General features: G+C 61.5%; 1 protein-coding gene across 5 annotated transcripts; it reads left to right on the top strand.

The window, feature by feature from the left end:
- The first annotated feature begins 157 nt into the window (after positions 1–157).
- On the top strand, positions 158–18608 carry KCNAB2 (potassium voltage-gated channel subfamily A regulatory beta subunit 2). Of its 5 annotated transcripts, none has more exons than XM_033079476.2 (17): positions 158–198; positions 5535–5653; positions 6019–6060; positions 13908–13951; positions 14317–14354; positions 14524–14603; positions 15043–15087; positions 15240–15284; positions 15365–15408; positions 15510–15596; positions 15880–15924; positions 16749–16834; positions 17045–17165; positions 17302–17396; positions 17561–17681; positions 17771–17859; positions 18166–18608. In XM_033079476.2, the coding sequence occupies exons 2-17, from the start codon at positions 5577–5579 to the stop codon at positions 18253–18255; spliced, it is 1149 nt and encodes a 382-aa protein (XP_032935367.1). In that variant the 5' UTR covers positions 158–198; positions 5535–5576; the 3' UTR covers positions 18256–18608. The 5 variants fall into 5 exon arrangements, with proteins under 5 accessions (XP_032935367.1, XP_032935366.1, XP_032935368.1 ...); XM_033079475.2 differs by lacking the exon at positions 158–198 and adding an exon at positions 2038–2467; XM_033079477.2 differs by lacking the exons at positions 158–198; positions 15880–15924 and adding an exon at positions 2038–2467.
- Positions 18609–19434: the final 826 nt, after the last annotated feature.

Below are 19434 nucleotides of genomic sequence, written 5' to 3'. Positions count from 1 at the left end.
GGGGCGGGCCCTCCCGCTGGACCCGGCCGGCTCTGCCGCCAATGGGGACGGCGCGGCGCCCTCGTCATTTGCATGCGGCGCGAGAGGCGGGCGGCGCGGCCAATGGGCGGCGGGAGGGGCGGGGCCAGGCGCGGCGGGGCGGGGCCGCCCCCCACGAGGGCGGGCGGCGGAGCGGCGGGAGCGGCGGACGCGGGGCAGGTGCGGGGGCGCGGGGGGAGCGGGTCCGGGGATGCGACCGCGACCGGGCGATGGCGAGGGCGGTGGAACCGGGCAGGGCTGCGGGCAGGGCTACGGGCGAGGCCACCCCGCCGCACCCCACTCCCGACGCTCCCCGGTGCGGAGAGAGGGGCCCTCGCCCCGCCGCCTGCTCTCGGCCCAGTGGGACCCGGGGCTGTGCGGGGACGGGGGAGGTTGGCTATGTCTGCGTTCCCACAGCAAGGCGAGGTAAACAATGTTCATGATGTTCCGGTGGCCTGCGGCCTGTCACCGCACGCCGGGAGTGGCAGGGCAGGAGCCCCGGTGACACGGTGTGAGCCGCCGGCAAAGCCCCAGTCACACGGGGGTGGGAATATTGGATTTTTCCCCCGGGCTGATTTGCTCATAGTGAGTCAAACGCCGCGGTTCCTTCAGTTTGCTGCCGCTTCTTAGTCCGTTCCTTGTCTCGCTTTGCTGCGGTGACTGGAGGGCTGCGGATGGAAGGAGCCCCGAGCCCTGTGGTGGGTCCCTGGTCCCCTCGCAGTGCTGCTGACGCTGCCTCACCATTTCTTCTGCGGGACCCGAAGCTCACGAGCCACTGTCTTGCCAGCCTCCGTTTTTGGGGGTACGTTTTCCTCGTGATGGGGATCCCTGTGGGCTCCTTCAGCCTGTGGCTGGCACTGGACTGCTAACACAGGCTCTCGCCCAGGTGAGACATGGTCTGTGCTGCTGGCAGGTGTGGGCAGGGTACCCAGCCTGCTCCCCAAAAACACGGGTTTCTTCCCCAAGTGTTGCTGGGAACCGCGGCGCACACCGTGGGTGAGTGCCAGAGCAAGCTGGGCGAGATGTATCCAGTCTCTATCATCACATCCCCTGTACAGGCCTGTTGCATATATGCAGTGATTTTCCAGCTGGTGAGCAGAAAACGCCTTTACATGGAGCTGCCAACGGCAAATTCAAGAGAGCTGCTGGTTTTATTAGTTATTACTATTCTTGTTTTGATTAGGAGGGTGGCAGGGCCAGCTGTCACCTCCTGCTCATGGCCTGCGGGTCTGTGGGTCAGATGCATCATGGAGCAGGAGCAGATCGACTTGGCACATGGCTCCCACCATCTGTGGGGGTAGCAAAGCCACTGATGGGCTGCTGCTGGGAATGTCCCCAAAGTGGATGGGGTTTATGACCTTCTCTGCCTGTTTCTGGCTGTTCCTGGAGCTGCTGTGGCATGGAAAGCAGGCAGCCTGCTGGGATCACCCACCCTGGCAGTGCTGAGTGGTCCCTGCCAGTGTCAGCATGGTTTGGAGCAGGCAGTGTGCTTATTGGCCCCATCACTGCCAGGACTGTGCTGAAATGGCAGAGAAAGTGCCAAGATGCTGCCATGAAGCTGAACAGGACTCGGCTGAGGGAAAGGAACCAGGTTTCCCTAATTTATAGCTGCCAGTGCACCACTGCGTGAGCAGCCTGTCCCAAACCTTGACCCCTTTTTGCTGGCTTGGCCTCTAGTTTTCCTGTTGGATCCAGCTGCATTGGTGTTGTTATTGCTGCGGGATCATTGAGTCGCGCTGCCACAGGGACCAGCCTGCTCCAGTTACTGAGGTGGCATGCTCCAGGGTGGTTTTTTTGCCCAAGATAGCCAAAAAGCCAAAGGCAGTGAGAAGGCATGATGGGCGCGAGGAGGATGGGTGGCCAGTGGCAGAACGCAGCAGCCGGGTGACCCTGGTGCTGGAGGCAGCCCCGCAGCATCACTGCCGACGCTGTATTTGATTATTTTAAGAGAAGCACACCCGGCGCGATTTAAGGCAGCGATGATGCAGCTCCTGCCCAGACTGCCCGTGGCCCCGGACGAGCCTTCCCCCGCCTGAGCTGCGCAGGGGCGGCTGGTGGCAGCCGCTCGCTCGCCCACGCGCTGCCGGTGCCGGGCTGCGGCGCCGACACGGTTAAGGCACCGGCGGGATCGGGAGCCCGCTGCAGCCACCGGCGGAGCCAAACTTGCCGAGTCAGGATGTGAGAGCGGCAGGGACGGCTCTGCAGCATCCTTGGGTGCTGTCGCATCCCGGGGCGCGGGGGGCTCGGCTTCCCCCTCTGCCAGACGCCTTTTCCCGGGGACAGAGCGGGAATGGGGTAGGAACCGTCATCCGCTGCGTTTGCCCCCCGGCTGTAGCAGCTGCTCTGCGCCGGCACCGGCGCTGCTTCCCGAGACCCGCGGAGCCGGGCTTGACTCATTGCCTTGTGCCTGCCGACCGCGCATCGCCCTCCGTCCGAGCACCGGAGACAGGTAGGTGCGGTGCCGGGTGCCGGCGGGGCCGTGGCTCAGCCGTGGCTCAGCCGTGCCTGGCCGGCAGCCGCGGCGTGGCAGGGAACTGGCAGTGTCACACCGCAGGGACCCGCGGGCAGCCCGATGGACCCCGCTACTTTGGCTCTGGTGTACGTGACGGCAGAGCCGGAATAACCCCGGCCGAAGCGCCAAAAGCGTGTGCTTTTGGGCTGTGTCATTGACTCGGGCAGCTGAGCAGCGCCGGTGCGGGTGTTTCGGTGGTCACGGGCGACCTCACGTGTCGCAGCTGAGTCCCCGGTGCCCGCCTGTTTCGTTGTGGTGATGATGGGCTGGAAAAGGCACGGGAGCCCACCCGGGCGGTCGGAGGGGCCCGGTGGGCTGGGAGATGCTGCGCCGCAACAGAGGCTCCCGGGCCAAAGGAAGGGGCAGGGCTGCTGCTCTGCGGATCCCTGCGGCGCCGGTGCAGCCGGGGGAGGGGGGGCACGGGACCAGCACGGGGCATGAGCGCAGAGGTGACGGCAGGAGGTGGCAGGAGGTGCCGAGGCGACAGAGCAGGGCAGCGTGAGTCATTGAGCTAAAGTCACCTTCCCCGTGGCGTGGCGGGGGGCATTTGCTGCAAACACAGTGGAAAAAGGGAGGGAAATATGGGGACAGGCACCTGGCGTGGGGAGATGCTCCCTGCGACGTTACCTGCATCCCTCATCTGACTTGAGCAGGATGCTGGGCTGCCCAGGGCAAGGGTCCCCCAGCTCTCCTTGCCCCAGGGCCTCACCTTTGGAGGATCAGGCTCACCAGAAGCAGCAGTTTCGTCCCTACATTTTCATTTATCCCATGTCCAGTTTCACCCACTCCTGCTCTGATGGCAGCATGTCTGGCAGACTGCATTGTGTAGTCCCCCCCATGCTGGCCCAGCTCCCGGGGGCTTCCCAGCCATAAACCATCCATGTCGCAGCACCCACACTCTTGCACCCCACTGTGCTGCCAGGGACAGGAATGAACCTTGGTGGGTGCACAGATCATGAGGGCGTCCTTCACCTGGCTCCTGGGTGAATCCTGCAGAAGAAAACACTTTTCTTCCCTCTTGGGCCACTGCTGAAACTCCTGCAGTTGCAGACTCACAGCTGAGTTGTGCCATGAGGAAGCTGGAGGTGCAGGAGCAGTCTCAGGGAAACACCAAGCTGCTGACATGGAGGGGATTGGACTTTTGGCAGTGCCTTTGGCTCAGAGAGCTCAGAGGGATGAATTGGTACACTTTGGCTCCTCAGAGTGCAGAGCCCTGACCCATGTGCCCGTGGTCCAGCTGTGCTTGCCAACAAACTCCCTCTAGCACTGCCGGAGACTTGCCAGCCACCGCAGCATTCCTGAGAGACACCAGGGAAGGGGCATCGGGTTCTGCTGAAAATTGCAGAGATCTGAGCTCCTGGCACCACAGCCCCCTGGGATACAGAACCAGCCAGTGCTGAGCCATGGAGGAGTCCTGATATTGGCAGTGTGAGCAAGGAGCTGCATGGCTGCGCTGGGACACGGGGACCCGGCTGTCCCCTCCAGCTTCCCTCAGCTTTGTTTTGCCGCCGCTAGCCAAGTGACGCTGAGCTGGCATGAGCTGGCAGGACAGTGCCCGGCCGGTGGCTGCTGCTGACCCGGCGGTGCTGCAGGCAGCTGCCCACTGCCAGGCGAGGCCGGGGGAGCTGCGGAGCCAACACTCGCAGCACCCGGGGGGTCACAGGGGCTTGAGGGACTCAGGCGGGTCCTGGTTGTAGGGCTCGGCAGGATCCTGCTCCAGGCTCATGTCAGTGCTGCGGATTCGGGAGACAGCGTCTCCCCTCCTGACTTCTCCAAAATAAACCCGGCTTCACTGAGGCTGCCTGAGCTCCGGCTTCAGCGCGGCTGTAGCCAAAGGAGATGCACTCCCGCAGCGCTCAGGAGGAGGGCGATGGGGATCTGTGCCGGGGGCTGCAGCCCGGCCGGGAGCGGCGGTGGGCGGGTGGGCGGCTCCGCGGGGATGGGCTCGGCTGCCGCAGCCGCTGCCATTGGGCTGCGTGGGCTGCAGGGGCTGCGCCGGGATGCAGGCACGCCGGGCCGGGATGCCGGAGGGATGCAGGATGCGGGAGGGATGCAGGATGCTGGCACACTATGCTGGGATGCAGGAAGGATGCAGGATGTAGATGCAGGATGCAGGCGTGCCCTGCTGGGATGCAGGCAGGATGCAAGATGCAGGCACACCGTGCTGGGATGCAGGATGCAGGCATGCTGTGCCAGAATGCAGGAGGGACGCAGGATGCAGGCATGCTGTGCCAGGATGCAGGCGGGATGTGTGCCAGGACATGAGCACACTGTGTAAGGCCATGCTCCCGCTGAGCCCAGGGCAGCCGGGAGCAAGCCTGGAGATCTCTCAGTCCCCATCTGGGAAACAGAGCAGCTTGTGATCTGCAGTGTAAAGATGGCATCTCACCGGCCTAAAGAAAGATGGGATAAATTTAAATCCCAGCCCCAGTTCTGTAGAGAAGTGTCATTGTTTTCTGTGATACTGCAAACTGCTGACAGTGTTGCAGGAGCACAGCTCTCAGGGAGTCATGCTGAATGCCCCTGGCATGGGGACAAGGAAGAGGAGAGTCAGGGGTGCCTGGGGGTGAGCCCTCCTTTCCCATGGAGCTCACTCACCCCTGTGCACACAGTCACATGTGAGCTGCAGGAAAAGCCAGGCTGTTTTCCACCCCTTACCTTGTTCTGTTCAGAGGGACCCTCGAGGACAGCTCCGGGGTTTTCAGAATGTTTCATTTTTCAGGCCCATGTTTCCTCACCATTTCATGAGATCTCAGGACCCCCAGAAGTCTGGAGAGAGCAGCCAAGCTGGGAAGTCAGAGGAACAGGAATGGGATGAGATGGTTTTGGGATCGGTGGGTCTGGATGTGAGCCCCAGGGTCTGAGGCTGGCAGAGCTGCTGTGCCCACACCGCTGCCAGTGCCACATGCCCATCCGGCTTCAGATCTCCTGCAACAGGAAGCGCTGTCATGCGCGTGCCCCAGAAAAACTAATTTCTTCCTCTTTTCCTCTTCCCCTGTGGCAGGGGTGAGGCGGCGAGTGGCTCCGGGGAGCCCAGGCTGGCTCCATGTATCCCGAATCCACCACTGACTCCCCAGCGCGACTCTCGCTGCGGCAGACAGGCTCCCCAGGGATGATTTACAGGTAAGGGTGCAGGGCAGTGCTGGGGGGACTCTGTGGGGCTTCAAACCCAAGCCTGTGGCAACCCAGAACCGACACGCTCCCTGAAACTGCCCTGATACTCCTAAACTGCCCTGGCATGCTTTGTGCAAAAGCTTCCAGCACAAAATCCTCACACAGCAGCAGCGTTTTGGGGTGCTAGTGCATGTTATGGGCATAGTGGGCACTTTCAGGGTCATGCCAGTGCCTGCTGTAGTGTCCACTGTGCTGAGGCATGGGTGGGTGTCACTGACCCTTCCCACAGCCACTGACTCTGGCGCTCACTCCCGCTCCTCCTTTCTAACGGGGTTTGTGGCATCTTTCTTCTCTCTCCCCTTTGCTGTCGGAAGCGCGAGATACGGGAGCCCCAAGCGCCAGCTCCAGTTCTACAGGTAACCAGGCCCTTTCCCTCCCCAAAATTCCCCCAGCAAGTGGCTATGCCCAGATAATGCTGGCACAGCACTGCCCTGCCCACTGTGCCAGGGTCCCTCTGTGTGGGATGGGTGTCACAGGTGTGGCGTCGCCTCATCACCTGCCTGCGGGTTTGGAAGCGCGGTGTGGGGACCCTGCGGTGTGGCTGGGTTTGGGGGGGACTGTTCTCACAGGCTGTCCAAGCAGCAGAGTGTGGCCACATGGCTGTGGGGGGCAGCCACTGTGAGGTATGGAGCTCAGCTTGCCTTGGGAGGAGTATCCCATGCCAGTGCTGTGCCTGGAGAAGCCCCTGGCTTTTCCCAAGAGCAGCGCTGGGAAACCAGCCAGCTGCTCCACAGCTCCTGCTATTAGGAGCAGTCTCATTAAGTGGTACAGGAGGCAACAATCGCCCCCATCACCCTTTTACCGTCAGAAGTGAGGACAGCACTTCCCCACACTCTGCCAGCAGCTGCTCCAGTGCTCCCAGGGCTACAGCAGCCCAGTGGTGGTGGGACTGGGTCTGGCCTGGCTGCCGTGGGGTGAGGGAGCGGGGGCTGCCCCTCGGCAGAACCGTGGCCCCCCACTCCATCCCACACATGATGGGAGGAGGTGATGCCAGCCGGCAATGGGATGGCTCAGTGGCACTGACAGTGTCCATCCCAGTGCTGCCACCACCACTGCCAAGCCCAGCTATGGGCAAGTTTTGGCTGCCAAACTGGCCTCAGCCACTGGACATACCTGGTGCAAAAGGCTCCCAAGCACAAAAGGCAGGAGCTTGTCTGTAGGCTGCTTTCAGGCAGCAGCCACCTATGTTCATCACCCAGTTCTGTTTTGGGGCTCCCTCCTCAGGGAGGCTGCCTTTCAGTCCTGCCACAGCCCAGCTCTGACTCCACTGGCCACAGGGACCACAGGAGAGTTGTATCTGCCACAGGGCACTGTCTCTGCTCCCTGGTGGCTCCAGTGTCCCCTACCACCCTGTGTGCTGGTGACGGGGACCTGTCACTGCAGGGCGAGGGGTGGCGGTGCCAGCTTTGATAAAGCAGCGGCACATCCCCGGGCTTTTAGTGAGGCGCCATGAATAATTTAACTCCCCTTCGCAAGGAAGAAAATCCCCTAATAGGGCTAATGGAGCGCGGCGAGAAGCCGGGCGCTGGGGGCTTGGCGCAGCCTCCAAGTGCTTTGGACGCCAAGCTCCGACACTCCCCTAATGCAAAACAACGCGGCCACCGCGGCTCTTATATCTGCCCCGGGGCAGCTCGGGCGCCCAGAGCTGAGCTGCTGCTGAGCAGCTTCCCCGGCGCGGTGAGTCTGGGCCGGCAGCGCGGGCGGCGAGCGGGGCTGGGGATGGTGGGCGATGGCCGGGGATGGGCACCGCCGTGGGGACGCCGCTGCGGGCAGCAGGGAAGATTTTCTGTGCAGGGTGACTTGGATTTGATGGCTTAGGGTGGTTTTCTTTCGGAGTTTGGGGTCTTCTTGGCTTTAGGCAGGCTGGTGGCTGCCTATTTCCCAGCTTGGCAGGGCAGGCTGGCCACACATCTCTCTGGGCAGCTGCCCTGCCTGTCTCCCACTTGTTGTGCCTCTGATGCTGCTAACAGTGCTGTTATCCTGCAGAGCCTGTGCTCTGATCCCATCCCTGCTCCCTTCCTCGCAAAACAGCCTCTCCTGCTTGGGCATGGCACAGCTTATCCTGGGCAGATCCTGCAGCCACTCATCCCAGGAGCACTGGGATTTCTGCTGTCAAATGGCCAGGAATGCGCCCACCACCTCTGCGTTCTCCCAGCCATCCAGTTTTGTTCTGCCAAAAATCTGGGAAGTATCAAGATAGGGCGGCCGGTGGATTCCTACCCCATTCCTCAGATCAGCCCAGGTCAAACCCCAGCTCTGTTTGCTGCAGCCGTTTTGCTGCTGTAGAGCAGCATTGCAGCCAGCTCAGGTTTCTTCTTGCTGCTGTCAGGTGAGGGGATCCCACCAGGGCAAGGAAATCCCACTGGGAGCTTGGAGATCCCATCAGGTGCCTGTACCCAGGAGGAGCCATCGGCACTGCCCTAATTAAAGCTACAGCCACAGAGAAGGGCCAGTGCTGGAGGTGCCAGGTCCAGGCTCCAGCTTTGAGATGTGGCAGTAAGAGGCTGATGACCAGGATTTAGTTTGGCTTTGCCACAACGAGGGAAAGGTTTCTTTTCTGTGTCTCCCAGCTTTCCTAAGGCCTTGCTACAGAGCAGGAGGAGCGCAGAGTGGTCTCTGGCAGCAGCAGATGTCAAAGGAGACCCCCAGGGTTTTGGTCATACCTGGCCAGCTCCGTAACCTCTGGGTTTCCTTCTCCTTTCCTCTGGAGGTCACACCTTAATGGCAGAGAGCACTTCACTTTTGGCTCCTGTAAATTTGAGCTTCACAGGGAAAGAAAAAACCACCAGTGGGAGCTGGCTGGAGCCTGATGCTGGTGTAAATCTGTCACAGCGCATCCCCAGTGGCCACTCTGGCACCAACACCATGGTTTTGGCCCCAGTTCCTGCTCCGTGCAGACACTGGAGACAAGGGAAGTTGCAGAGAGAGGCGCAGAAATCGATGCTGGTGCCACCACCAGTGAGGTCCCAGCCATGGAGACAGCAAGGGCTCGGGTGTGAGAGGAGCCCACCCTGCAGCAGGCTATTTTCGGCAGCCGCACCGGCTGGGAGGTCGCTGCCGCGGCGGTGGGGAAGGTGTTGGTTGGCTGGTGGCGCACATTGCGGCAACGTGACGCAGGCACAGCAAGCACCCAGTGCCCACAGACCCTCTGCCGATGTCCACCCTTTCCAGGGAGCCCCATGGCAATCCCTTTCCCATCCTGATTTTTCCTTGCCCGCTGGCACACAGTGCCAGATTCTTACCAGCAGTACTTGTGCCACTGCTTACCACGCCTCGGCCAGCTCCTGGGACTCATTGCATCCCTCGCAGGGATGTAAACCAGTGCAGCCCAGATAGTGCAAGCTGGGAACCAGCACAGCCAGACCACTGGCCACGCTGCTGCATCGTGGCTTGGGGCAGCTGTGGTAGGCACCACTGCAGCCTCAGACATGGACTGTGCCTCATCCCATCCTGCAGCTTCTCCTGTTGTGCTTCAGCTCCCACGCCAAGGCTTTGCTCTGCTGAAGAGGCTGGCTTTGCTAGGGTCCCCACATCCTGGCAAGGGCGGGTGCCACCGCTCCGGCATGGCAATGCGGGCAGGACTGTGCCCTGAGTGGCGAGGGAGCCCATGTTGTGCTTTCCCAGCTCTCTCCGTAGCACCACAGAGTGTTTGGCGGCGTGGCTGGCCGGCAGAGCCCACGCTCGGGCAGCAGGATGCTCTCCATGACCTACAGTGAGAGCTTGCGCAGCGTGGCCATCCGGCCCAGCCCCGAGTGGGGGCTGCCCCCAGCCCCCCGGGCGGCCGACGGGCTGGAGCTGCGGCGGCTGCGGGACGTGCGGGCGGCGGCGCGGGCGAAGACTCTGGAGGAGTTCCTGCGGATGCACGGGCTCTCCTTGGCCGACTGTACCGCCCGCGCCACTGGCATGAAGTACAGGTAAGGCAGCGCCACGAGGGCGGCGAGGGCCGAGGTGAGGGAATGACACAGGGGACGCTGCTTGGTGCTGGTTTAACACCTCCTCGGGAGAACGGCTCTCACCTGAGCTCACCTCGGCTCTCACCTGGGCTCACCGAGGCTGGGAGGAGCCGGTGCCCTTGGCGCGGCGTGCGCCAGAGAGGCGGCAGCCGATCAGCGCTGTTAGCACTTTCCTGCTTGGTGATCTTTGAGCTTCTCACTTGACATTGCTGTTTGCTGTTTGGGCATTTGCAGACAAAACGCCCTCTGAGCTTTAAAGATTAGGCAGCTGGAGCAAGCAGCCACCGAAGGGCTGTTTCTGCCTCGGAGGTGTAAATCTCCATCTGATGCGGGTACATCTCTGCCTCACTGGGGGTTACATCTTCGCCTGACAGGGGTTCATCTCCACCTGGTGGGTGTAAATCTCCATCTGACGGGGGTACATCTCCGCCTGACGAATGTGCGACTCTTCCTGACTGATGGTGTGCATCACAGAGAGGGTGCATCATTAATTTTTCATGTGGGTCCTGGTGCAAGGTGTATCAGGATTTCAGCCAATGTCCTTGTCAGGAGGACACTCTGGGCAGCTGGAGAGGTGGCCACAGCCCCTCAGAGGGATGGGGCTGCTCTACCCAGTGCACCCCTTCCCACTCTTCCCTGGCATTGCAGGTGGGGCAGTGGGGTGCAGGACCCCCAGTAATAACCCAGGTTAGGCTTTGAGGGGCACCAGGGATGAGGACAGTGGCTGTTCTCCAGTGACAATACAGGGATGCCACTTGTCCCCCAGCACAGCAAAGCCCCCAGAGCTGGCAGCTCTGCCGGCTCCTGCCGTGCTGCACTGTGCCGTGCCGTGCGGCGCTGCGGGTCAGGTTCCCCTCTGCTCACAATGACCGCGGTAACATTTACACAGTGGCAAGAGCCCATCTAATATTCATGGGGACATTATTTATTGATGGGAGCAGCTGGCAGAGACACCCCAAAGGTGCTCCTTCTTTGGGCATGTCCTCGCTGCTACCAAAATTTATGGTGTTTCTCATCTTGTGGGGGGCTGACAATTGCTGCCAGGTCCCCCCCTCCGCACAGTGGAGCCGGCGCTGGCGCTGGTGCTGGCAGGATTACCAGCTAAGGAGCTTTGCGAGAGAGGGAAGCGGAGGAGATTACAAGATTTTTCATTAGGTTTGGGGGAAATGTGCATAATTTCCTGCAAGCCCCGTCGCTGCATTTTGCTCCATCCTGAGGGGCACGGCAGGTGCTGGCAGCTGGCACGTGGCCCCGGCTGCAGGACGGTGCTGTGGTGTGCTCACTTGTGTCCCTGCTTCGGCAGGAGGTGCTGGGCTGGAACTCACCTCACTCGGCTTCGCTTGAACTGGGAAAAGTAGGGTGAATGCGCTGTAAGGGTTGTGGCCCCGCGGGCGACAACTCGGGCAAACCGGGCCATCAGCATCGCCGCCACCTGCGCTGTCGCCCAGCCGTGCGGTTTGCGATGCACTCGCATTGCTGCCAGAGGGTTTGGTTTCGGACCCCTGCGGGGAATCTGCTGCCGTGCGTGGCCGGAGGGAGGCAAGGAAAGACCTCTCCCCTCCGCAGCCTCATCCCTTGCTGTGCCCCAAGCCGGGGATGGTCCAGCAGCCGTACCGGCGGGGGGATGCCCAGCGGGGCGCGGGGGAATCCTGCCCCGCCACGGCCACTCCGGAGGGTACCGGCAGCCCTCCTGCCCCCACCTGCCGGGGTGCCTCTCGCTCTCTTCCTGAGCTCATCAAATATTGAGGGCAGGAGGGCTGACGGGAGCGCTCCGCGCCCGCCGCCCCGCAGCCCCCCGCCGTCACGTTGGCGGCGCGCGGGAGGAGCTCCCCGCCTCGCCCGGGGCGCCGGCTAAATTTAGGCAGCTGGAGCTGCTGCCCGCCGGAGCAGCATGCAGGTCTCCTTTGTGTGCTCCGAGCACAGCATCAAGAGCCGGAGCGCGGAGGATCGGCTGAACCGACAGAATGCCGGCAGCCCCAGCCTCGGCACCCGCGGCAAGTTCCGCGCGGTGGCCATGGTGGCCCGCAGCCTGGGGCAGCTCTCGGTGCAGAACGCTCCCTCCTCCAGCGACTCCAGCGTCAAGCAGCCGGGCATGAAATATAGGTAGGAATCGGGCGCTCCTGGGGCTTTCCCCGTTCCTCACTGCGATCGGGCTGGCGAGGGGGGGACTGGGGGCCGGGGGCGCCGCACTCTCTGATCTCCGGTTCGTGTCCGGTTCTGTCGGTTTCTCGTCGCTAAAAGTGCTGACCTTGCGCCTCCGTGCGATTCCTCCCCGTTTGCTCCTGCCCCCTCAGGGCAGCTTTGATCCAGCCGCGCGTAAAATCTTCAGGATGGGGGAAAGAAGGGACCCTAATATTCAGGGTAGGATTAGTAGCATCCTCAGTGTGTGCCAAACCGGGCAGGCTGCCGAGCCGGGGGGGTCTGGGAGTCACAGTAGCGTTAATCCGGGCTGCCATGGCATCCTTTCGGTGCTGCCGGAGACTCAGTGCCCTGCAAAGCGAGTGCAGAGCTATAAGGGGGTCTGGCTGCCCATGGTGGTTCTGGAAATGGGGTGGTTTGTGCATGTGGGACCCCCCTGGCATCCCCAGGGCTCACACACCCCATGTACTGACTGTGGGGCAGAGTACAGAGGGCTTCCCTCACTGAGACTGAGTCTCAGCGTGAAGCTGGGGCTCCCCTGGATGAGCATGGACCCCAGGACAGGCTAGAGCCCCCCCCAGATGAGCCTGCACGCCATGGTCCAGCTGCCAGCGGCCGCGTGCCTCCACTGCAGCCCAGATGTGCCAGCATTAGGCAACAAAGTGTGTCAGGCCGGCAGGGCGCTGGGGTGAGCCTGGCCGTCATCCACCACTGTCATCCAAATCAGCCGAGTCCCCTTGCCCGGGCTCTGGGGAGGGGGCTGGTCCAGTTCTGTCCGGCTCCCAAACACCAAACCCGTGCAGAGGTAACAGGGCAATGCGCAGTGGCGTCCTCAGGGCTCAGTACTCCTGCCCCACAGTCGTGTCCTCAGCCAGAGGAGGAGCATACCAGTAACACCCCCTCCCAGGCAATGGGTGATCAGCTCGGGAGTCCCCACTGGTGGCTGCTGGGGGGACAGTGGCACAGGGGGATGCTCCAAGCAAGTACATGGGGTAGGAAAGCCGTAGCACAGTGTGAGGGAATGCTTGGCCTTCCCAAAGTCTGCCAGTATCTCTGTTGGGCTGCCTACCAACACACTTTTGGTCTGGGAAGCCAAGAGCAGCAACAACCACCTGCCCAGGGGAACCCCAGCAATACTCTTGGAATGTCCAGGAGGAGTCCAGGTGCTCTCCACTCCATCACGGGGGCTTAAGCCACCACTGGCCCACAGCCATGACCTCTCCCCACTGCAAGATGCACTAAAACCACCATGGGACAGGGGGAGCGCCGGTGCCTGCAGCTGCTGGGCAATAACATGGCAGCACAGAGGGATGCTGCCCTGGCTCGGAGCAGCCCACGGTTGCCCGTGGCCAGGCCACAGCCACTCCCTGCCCGGCTGCCGGTGCCCGTGTCGGCGGTGCCGGCGGTGGCGGTGCCTCCGGTTGCTATGCGACACCCGCGCGGGCGAGCTGCCGCGGCTCACCTACACTTTATTTATTTTAACGCTCATTTCTTGAGCCTTTGTCATTTTTAACAAGTAACTGGCTCTCCATCACCACGGCGAAGGCGTCTGCCAGCCTGGCCCCCTTCCCGAAAGCTGTTCTCCAGTTTCTTGTGCTGGTCAAATTTTCTGGGGTGCTCCATTTCTCCAGGATGTTGTTCCACTCCTCACCTGGTGCAAGCCCTGTGCTTCCCTGTGCGATGCAGAGAACAGGCACAACTCATGCCATGTGTGGGATGCTTCAGTCCTGACCACCAGCATGCCAGATCCTCTTCCTCCAGTCTCATTCCTCAGTGCCAGCAGCACTCTCAGGGCAGCTGGACACCCCAGCCTCATCACAGGGAGCTGCTTTAACGAGGTCACTGCTCTCCCAATAGCCCTGCTGGGCACAGCATCACTGCGCAGGTGCAGGCAGTGCCACTACCAAGCTGCAGGATGCCCAGCCTGGGATAGCTTGTTAATCAGTTGAGAAGGGACTCTCATTGTGGAACCATCCCAGGTGGGGATGGAGACCATGGGCCACCACCACACCTCCCAGTCCTCGTGCCCGATGTGTTTGGTGGCATGCAGGATGCATGAGACAGCGTCTTGGGGTTTTCTGGCACCTTTCCTAATGGTCTCTGTCTTCCAGGAACCTCGGGAAGTCTGGGCTGCGTGTGTCCTGCCTGGGTCTGGGTAAGTGCCAGGGTTTGCCACAGCCCCTCAGCATCCCCTCAGTCCTGCAGCAGCTGCCGGCACTCCCCGGCCAGGGCAGCGCTCACTTGCCCCAGCAATGTTTGCAAAGGGAAGGAAAGGGTTTTCCTCAGCCCTGTGGCTGTTTTGAGTCACGGCCCAGAAATTGTCGTATTATTTTCTCTTTTTCTGACACGATAGGAAGCGACTGGGCTGTGCTGGGAGCACCACAGTGCACGCGGCAGGGCCGGCTGTGGCCACCACGTGCCAGGGCTGTGCTGGGGAGCCAGGGTGGGTGGCTGGGGGCTTCAGGTGGCGGCTTCTTGCTCACCACATTCATCATGCACACACCTCTCTCTCCCCTGCAGGAACATGGGTGACTTTTGGAGGGCAGATCACAGATGAGGTAAGGCTGCACCTCTTCACCTCATCCCTCCCCAGCCTTTCCTTGATGAGTGGGGAGGGGATGGGGCCAGCACAGCCGTGGCTGTGGCTGGGGTGCATGCGGCACGCCGGAGCTCACCATGTGCCGGCTCTTGGCCACCCCCTTCACCAACCCTGCTCTCTCCTCGCAGATGGCAGAGCAGCTGATGACTTTAGCTTATGACAACGGCATTAATCTCTTCGACACAGCAGAAGTCTACGCTGCTGGCAAGTAGGTACCTTGCTTTGGCAGTGCCACAGGGGTCTCACCCTACACCCTGATTCCCACCAAATCACAGTTGCACTGGGAATCTCCCAGGTTTGCCAGCTACAAAGCAGCTTCCAGGACAAGGCTCATGGGGAGAGTTGTGGTTCTGGCAGTCCCATGCTTCCCATGGTGGTCTGTATCATGTAGGTGCAGCCATGCACCCTCCCAGCACAGCTGTACCCAAGGCATTGGTGTGTGCCCATGCATTCACTTAAAATTAGCAAGCTCATGCACTGGAGGCAGCTCAGTACTGGGCACTGCAGCCAGTGGGCAAACAGTGTCCCCACAGCCACTGCATTTGCCTCCTGTTCTCCCAGGGTCTGGGGTTGTCCCTGCTGGCTGCCACCACTCCCCGTGGCCGCAGCTGCCAGGTGCAAATGGCTGATGTCCCCTTCCCTTCTAGGGCCGAGGTGGTGCTGGGGAACATCATCAAGAAGAAAGGGTGGAGGTAAGCCAGATACCCTCCCTATTTGGCAAAACCATCACTGTAGTCCTCATGGGCTGGGGAAAGCTGGGCTTGGACAAGAGTGTGCCATGCCAGGCAGGGTGCATGGGGCTTTGCAGGTGCCACCACCAGTGATTCTCTCTTTCTCCCTGCAGGCGGTCCAGCTTGGTCATCACCACCAAAATCTTCTGGGGAGGAAAGTAGGTAACACCCACCCTCCAGCAGAGCAGGCACAGGTCAGGTTCTCACCCCAGGCTCTCACCCACCTTTCCTTTTCCAGGGCCGAGACTGAGAGAGGCCTGTCCCGAAAACACATCATAGAAGGTAGGGGTAGGGGCAAGAATGTGCCAGGCTGTGCCTCACCACCTGCCTCACTGCTGGCAGCGTGGGGCTCAGCATGCCTGACAGCCCCATCCATGCTGCAGGTCTGAAGGCATCGCTGGAGCGGCTGCAGCTGGAGTACGTGGACGTGGTGTTCGCCAACCGGCCCGACCCCAACACGCCGATGGAAGGTGGGTGCGCGCCGCGGTGCCACGCTCCTCCCCGCTGCCTTTCATCGCCGTCGCGGTTGGTTTGCGCCAGGCTTGTGTTTCAAGGGCATTTTCCCTCCCGAGCAGAATCCGCTCCCCCGCCACCACGGTTGGCCCGTGCCACAGTCACACTTCTGCTGCCCCCTGCCCGGCACCAGGACCCTCTGGGGCCGCGGCGGGGCGGGTTGGTGGTGCGGTGGCAGGTCACTGTCCCCGTCCCAGCAGCGGTGACTCCACTTTCTCTAAATCTCTCTTTTATCACCAGGGGACCCATTTAGTTCCTCCAAGTCCAGGACTTTCATCGTAGAAGGTACTCCCTGCCCGCACTCTGCCCGCCAGCCGCTGCCTGTCCCAGCGGTGTTTCCCGGGGCAGAGCCCCCACTCCTCTGTGATCCCCCATCCTTGTTCCCCCCTCTCAAGCAAACCCCGCCATGAAATGCAGAGGCAGCGGCAGCACAACACAGACATCCCCTGGCCCTTCAGACTGTACTGCAGTTTAAAGGACAAAAAGCAGAGAGGCTCCCACCCCCCAGGGCCCTGCCATGGGACATGTGCGTGGCACATGCCGGGGTCTGCAGCAGGGTCCCTCCCCGCCGGGGCAGCTATGAGCATGCTGGGGTGTGTGCTGCGGTGCCGGCCGGGCGAGCTTCATGCCCCTTGCCCTCCCCGCTGCCCGCCTTTGGCTGCAGGAGCACGCCTTGGCTTGGCCCCAGCCTGCATGGCTCAGGGCTGGCTCTCCCCAAGACCCCTGAGCGGCTCACACAAGGTTCAGGCTTCCCTCCATGGGTCTCTGTGTATGGGCAATGCATCAGTCCTTCCTCCTGCAGCAGTGCCAGTGCTGGTAACCCCACAGGGCATGGGGCCACTGGCAGAAGCCTCAGGCTGCTCTCCATGCAGGGAGAGCCTGGCACCGTGTGAGCATGTCAGGTTGGCTGTGGTCCCTGGCACATCCTGAGTGGCTGCTCCCTCTGTCCCCATCCTGCTCTTCTGAAAGCATCCCCTGGACACCACCCAGCTCCCACCGCAGCACTGGGCAGTGGGATGCTCGCCAGCCATCAGCATGGTGTGAGCCCCCTTCTGCCAGTGCAGCCCCTGCTAAACCCCACCTGCCACTCTCTCCTTCCCTCCCGGCAGAGACAGTGCGAGCCATGACCCATGTCATCAACCAGGGGATGGCCATGTACTGGGGGACCTCGCGCTGGAGCTCCATGGAGATCATGGTAGGGGCCCAGGGGACCGGGGCGGCCGCAGCGGAGCAGCCCCAGCGATGCTGCTGATGTTGATTTAATCAGACTGTTGGGAGCCAAGCGTGTGCAGATGCATTTAAGCCTTAATTATTTTTCGGGGCAGCCGCTCATGACTTGGCTGGGGGGTTGGGCAGGGGGCTCGGGGGGAGCAGCAGGGCACTGAGGGTCCTGGCTCTTCTGCAGGAGGCGTACTCGGTGGCCCGGCAGTTCAACCTGATTCCGCCGATCTGCGAGCAGGCCGAGTACCACATGTTCCAGCGGGAAAAGGTGGAGGTGCAGCTCCCTGAGCTCTTCCACAAGATAGGTATGACAGTGGGGATTCCTTCCCAGCCCCCAAAAGCAGAGTGCTCCCCAAGGCCAGTACTGCTGAGGCCAGGTGCCACAGCCTCTGGGGGAGCTGGGAGCAGTGGGATCATCCCCCTGTTGTGCTCTGTCCCCAGGTGTTGGAGCCATGACCTGGTCCCCACTGGCCTGTGGCATCGTCTCGGGAAAGTACGATGGGGGCATCCCCCCCTACTCCCGTGCCTCGCTGAAGGTGAGCTGCACCAGGGCTGGGAGGGCACAAGGCCAGGGGCTTTGCAAAGTCCCTGTGGGAACAGGAGCTCCAGGAGCCACAACCCAGGGAGTTTGGGGATACCCTGCCTGTGCAAGGTGCTGGTGCACCCTGATCCCACCACAGCACCCCTTCCTGCTCCCCAGGGATACCAGTGGCTGAAGGACAAGATCCTGAGTGAAGAGGGCCGGCGGCAGCAGGCAAAGCTGAAGGAGCTGCAAGCCATTGCTGAGCGCCTGGGCTGCACCCTGCCCCAGCTCGCCATTGGTAAGAGGATGGGGGACAGTCGGGGACAGCTGGGGGTGGCACCGGGGTATCTGGGTCATGCTCAAGTTCTGCTCTCCCTCCTGTCCCAGCCTGGTGCCTGCGCAACGAGGGTGTCAGCTCCGTCTTACTGGGGGCCTCCAATGCTGACCAGCTGATGGAGAATATTGGAGCAATACAGGTCAGTGCTCCCAGCAGGAGCAACATTTGCCCACAGCACTCGTTGCTGTGCTGCACTGTGCGGAGAAAGAGGGTTGCAAACCCAGCTCCATAACAGGTTTTGCTTGTCATGAAGGCGAGAAGCAGAGACGAGGCTTTGCTGGGCTGGGGGCAGGGTCGGCCCTGACTCAGGCTCTCCCTAACTGGGTCACCCAGCCGGCAAGCCGGGGCTTGTGGCACGAACGTGGTGGGGTGGAGGCGGTGAGCATCCTCCCGCACGCACCAGGGTCAAAATCCCCACTCCCAGCATCGCCTCCATCCCCCGCAGGTCCTTCCAAAGCTGTCGTCTTCCATCGTCCACGAGATCGATAGCATCCTGGGCAACAAACCATACAGCAAGAAGGACTACAGATCCTAAGCGCGCCCGAGCGCGCCGCCCGCCGCGCAGCCCTCGCCGCCCGTTCGCTTGCTTACGCTTTGTTGGAGCAAAGTGGAGAGTGTGGTTTCGCACCGCGAGCGCCGAGAGCCAGCGCTCCCACCCGCGCTGCCCCGGACATGGCACCGCGGCCGCCCGGCCTGGCTCTGCGGCGCAGGGACGGCCGGCGGGAGGCGAGCCCCGAGCTGCCCGGCCGCCCTGCCCGCAGCCGGAGCTGTCCCGGGACCCGTTGCATGCGTGGCTCCTGCCTCCGCGTCGGCGGAGGCGACGGGCGCGGGGTGCACGCGGTGCTGTACGCCCACGGGGCCGACAACACGAAGCTGTTCCCCAGCCTGCGCCCGGCCCTCGCCTCTGCCCTGCGCCACCGGCACCGTGCGCGGCTGCGGTTCCTGGAGAGCACCTGCTCCCGGGAATGGGGTGGGTGGGATGGTGACAGGGAGGCAGATCTCTGCGGGAAGAGCCTGGGGTGCTCCAGCCGAGGGCAGGGATCAGGCTGGGGGAGTGTGTGTGGGCAAGTGTGGAAGTATCTGTGTGCATGGATGCACGGAGACACAGGGACATACAGACAAGAGGGGACGTGCAGACGTGTGGATTTGCAGACAGCAGCTGCGGGGGTGAACGCAGCCCACACGCGCCTTCAGCTGTATGTGCACAAAGCTGCTGAAAGCCTCTACACGTGCACCCACACCCACCCGTTACAGGGGTGTCTGCAGACACACACACACAGTCACACACAGACAGATGTAGATACAGATGTAGCTCTACCTCCACCTCTATCCCTGACATCAGTCTCTGAGAGATCAATACCTATTTACATATATAGATACCTATATGTAAATGTGTACACACACCTCTGAAAACTACATATATAATGTATATACACACACGTAGACACGTGTGTGCTTGTGTGTATACAGACATACATGGTTCTGTGCGTTGATCCATATATGTAATATACAGATGTGTACATATCCATGTAAATATACTGCTACAGCAGCATCCATGTTTGTATGGATATATGCACACATGAAAATTACTGGTAGGTATTTAATGTGTGTGTATGCAGATAGATGTGTATATACAGATATATGTGCAGGTGTGTCTATATCCATACCCAGCTCTTTAACTATACATTCATGCCTATACATTTATAAACATATG

Source organism: Catharus ustulatus, chromosome 24 (genome assembly GCF_009819885.2).
Source record: "Catharus ustulatus isolate bCatUst1 chromosome 24, bCatUst1.pri.v2, whole genome shotgun sequence".
Classification (NCBI taxonomy): domain Eukaryota; kingdom Metazoa; phylum Chordata; class Aves; order Passeriformes; family Turdidae; genus Catharus; species Catharus ustulatus.
The sequence above is the reverse complement of the archived record's forward strand: the minus strand, read 5'-3'. Positions and strand labels throughout refer to the sequence as shown.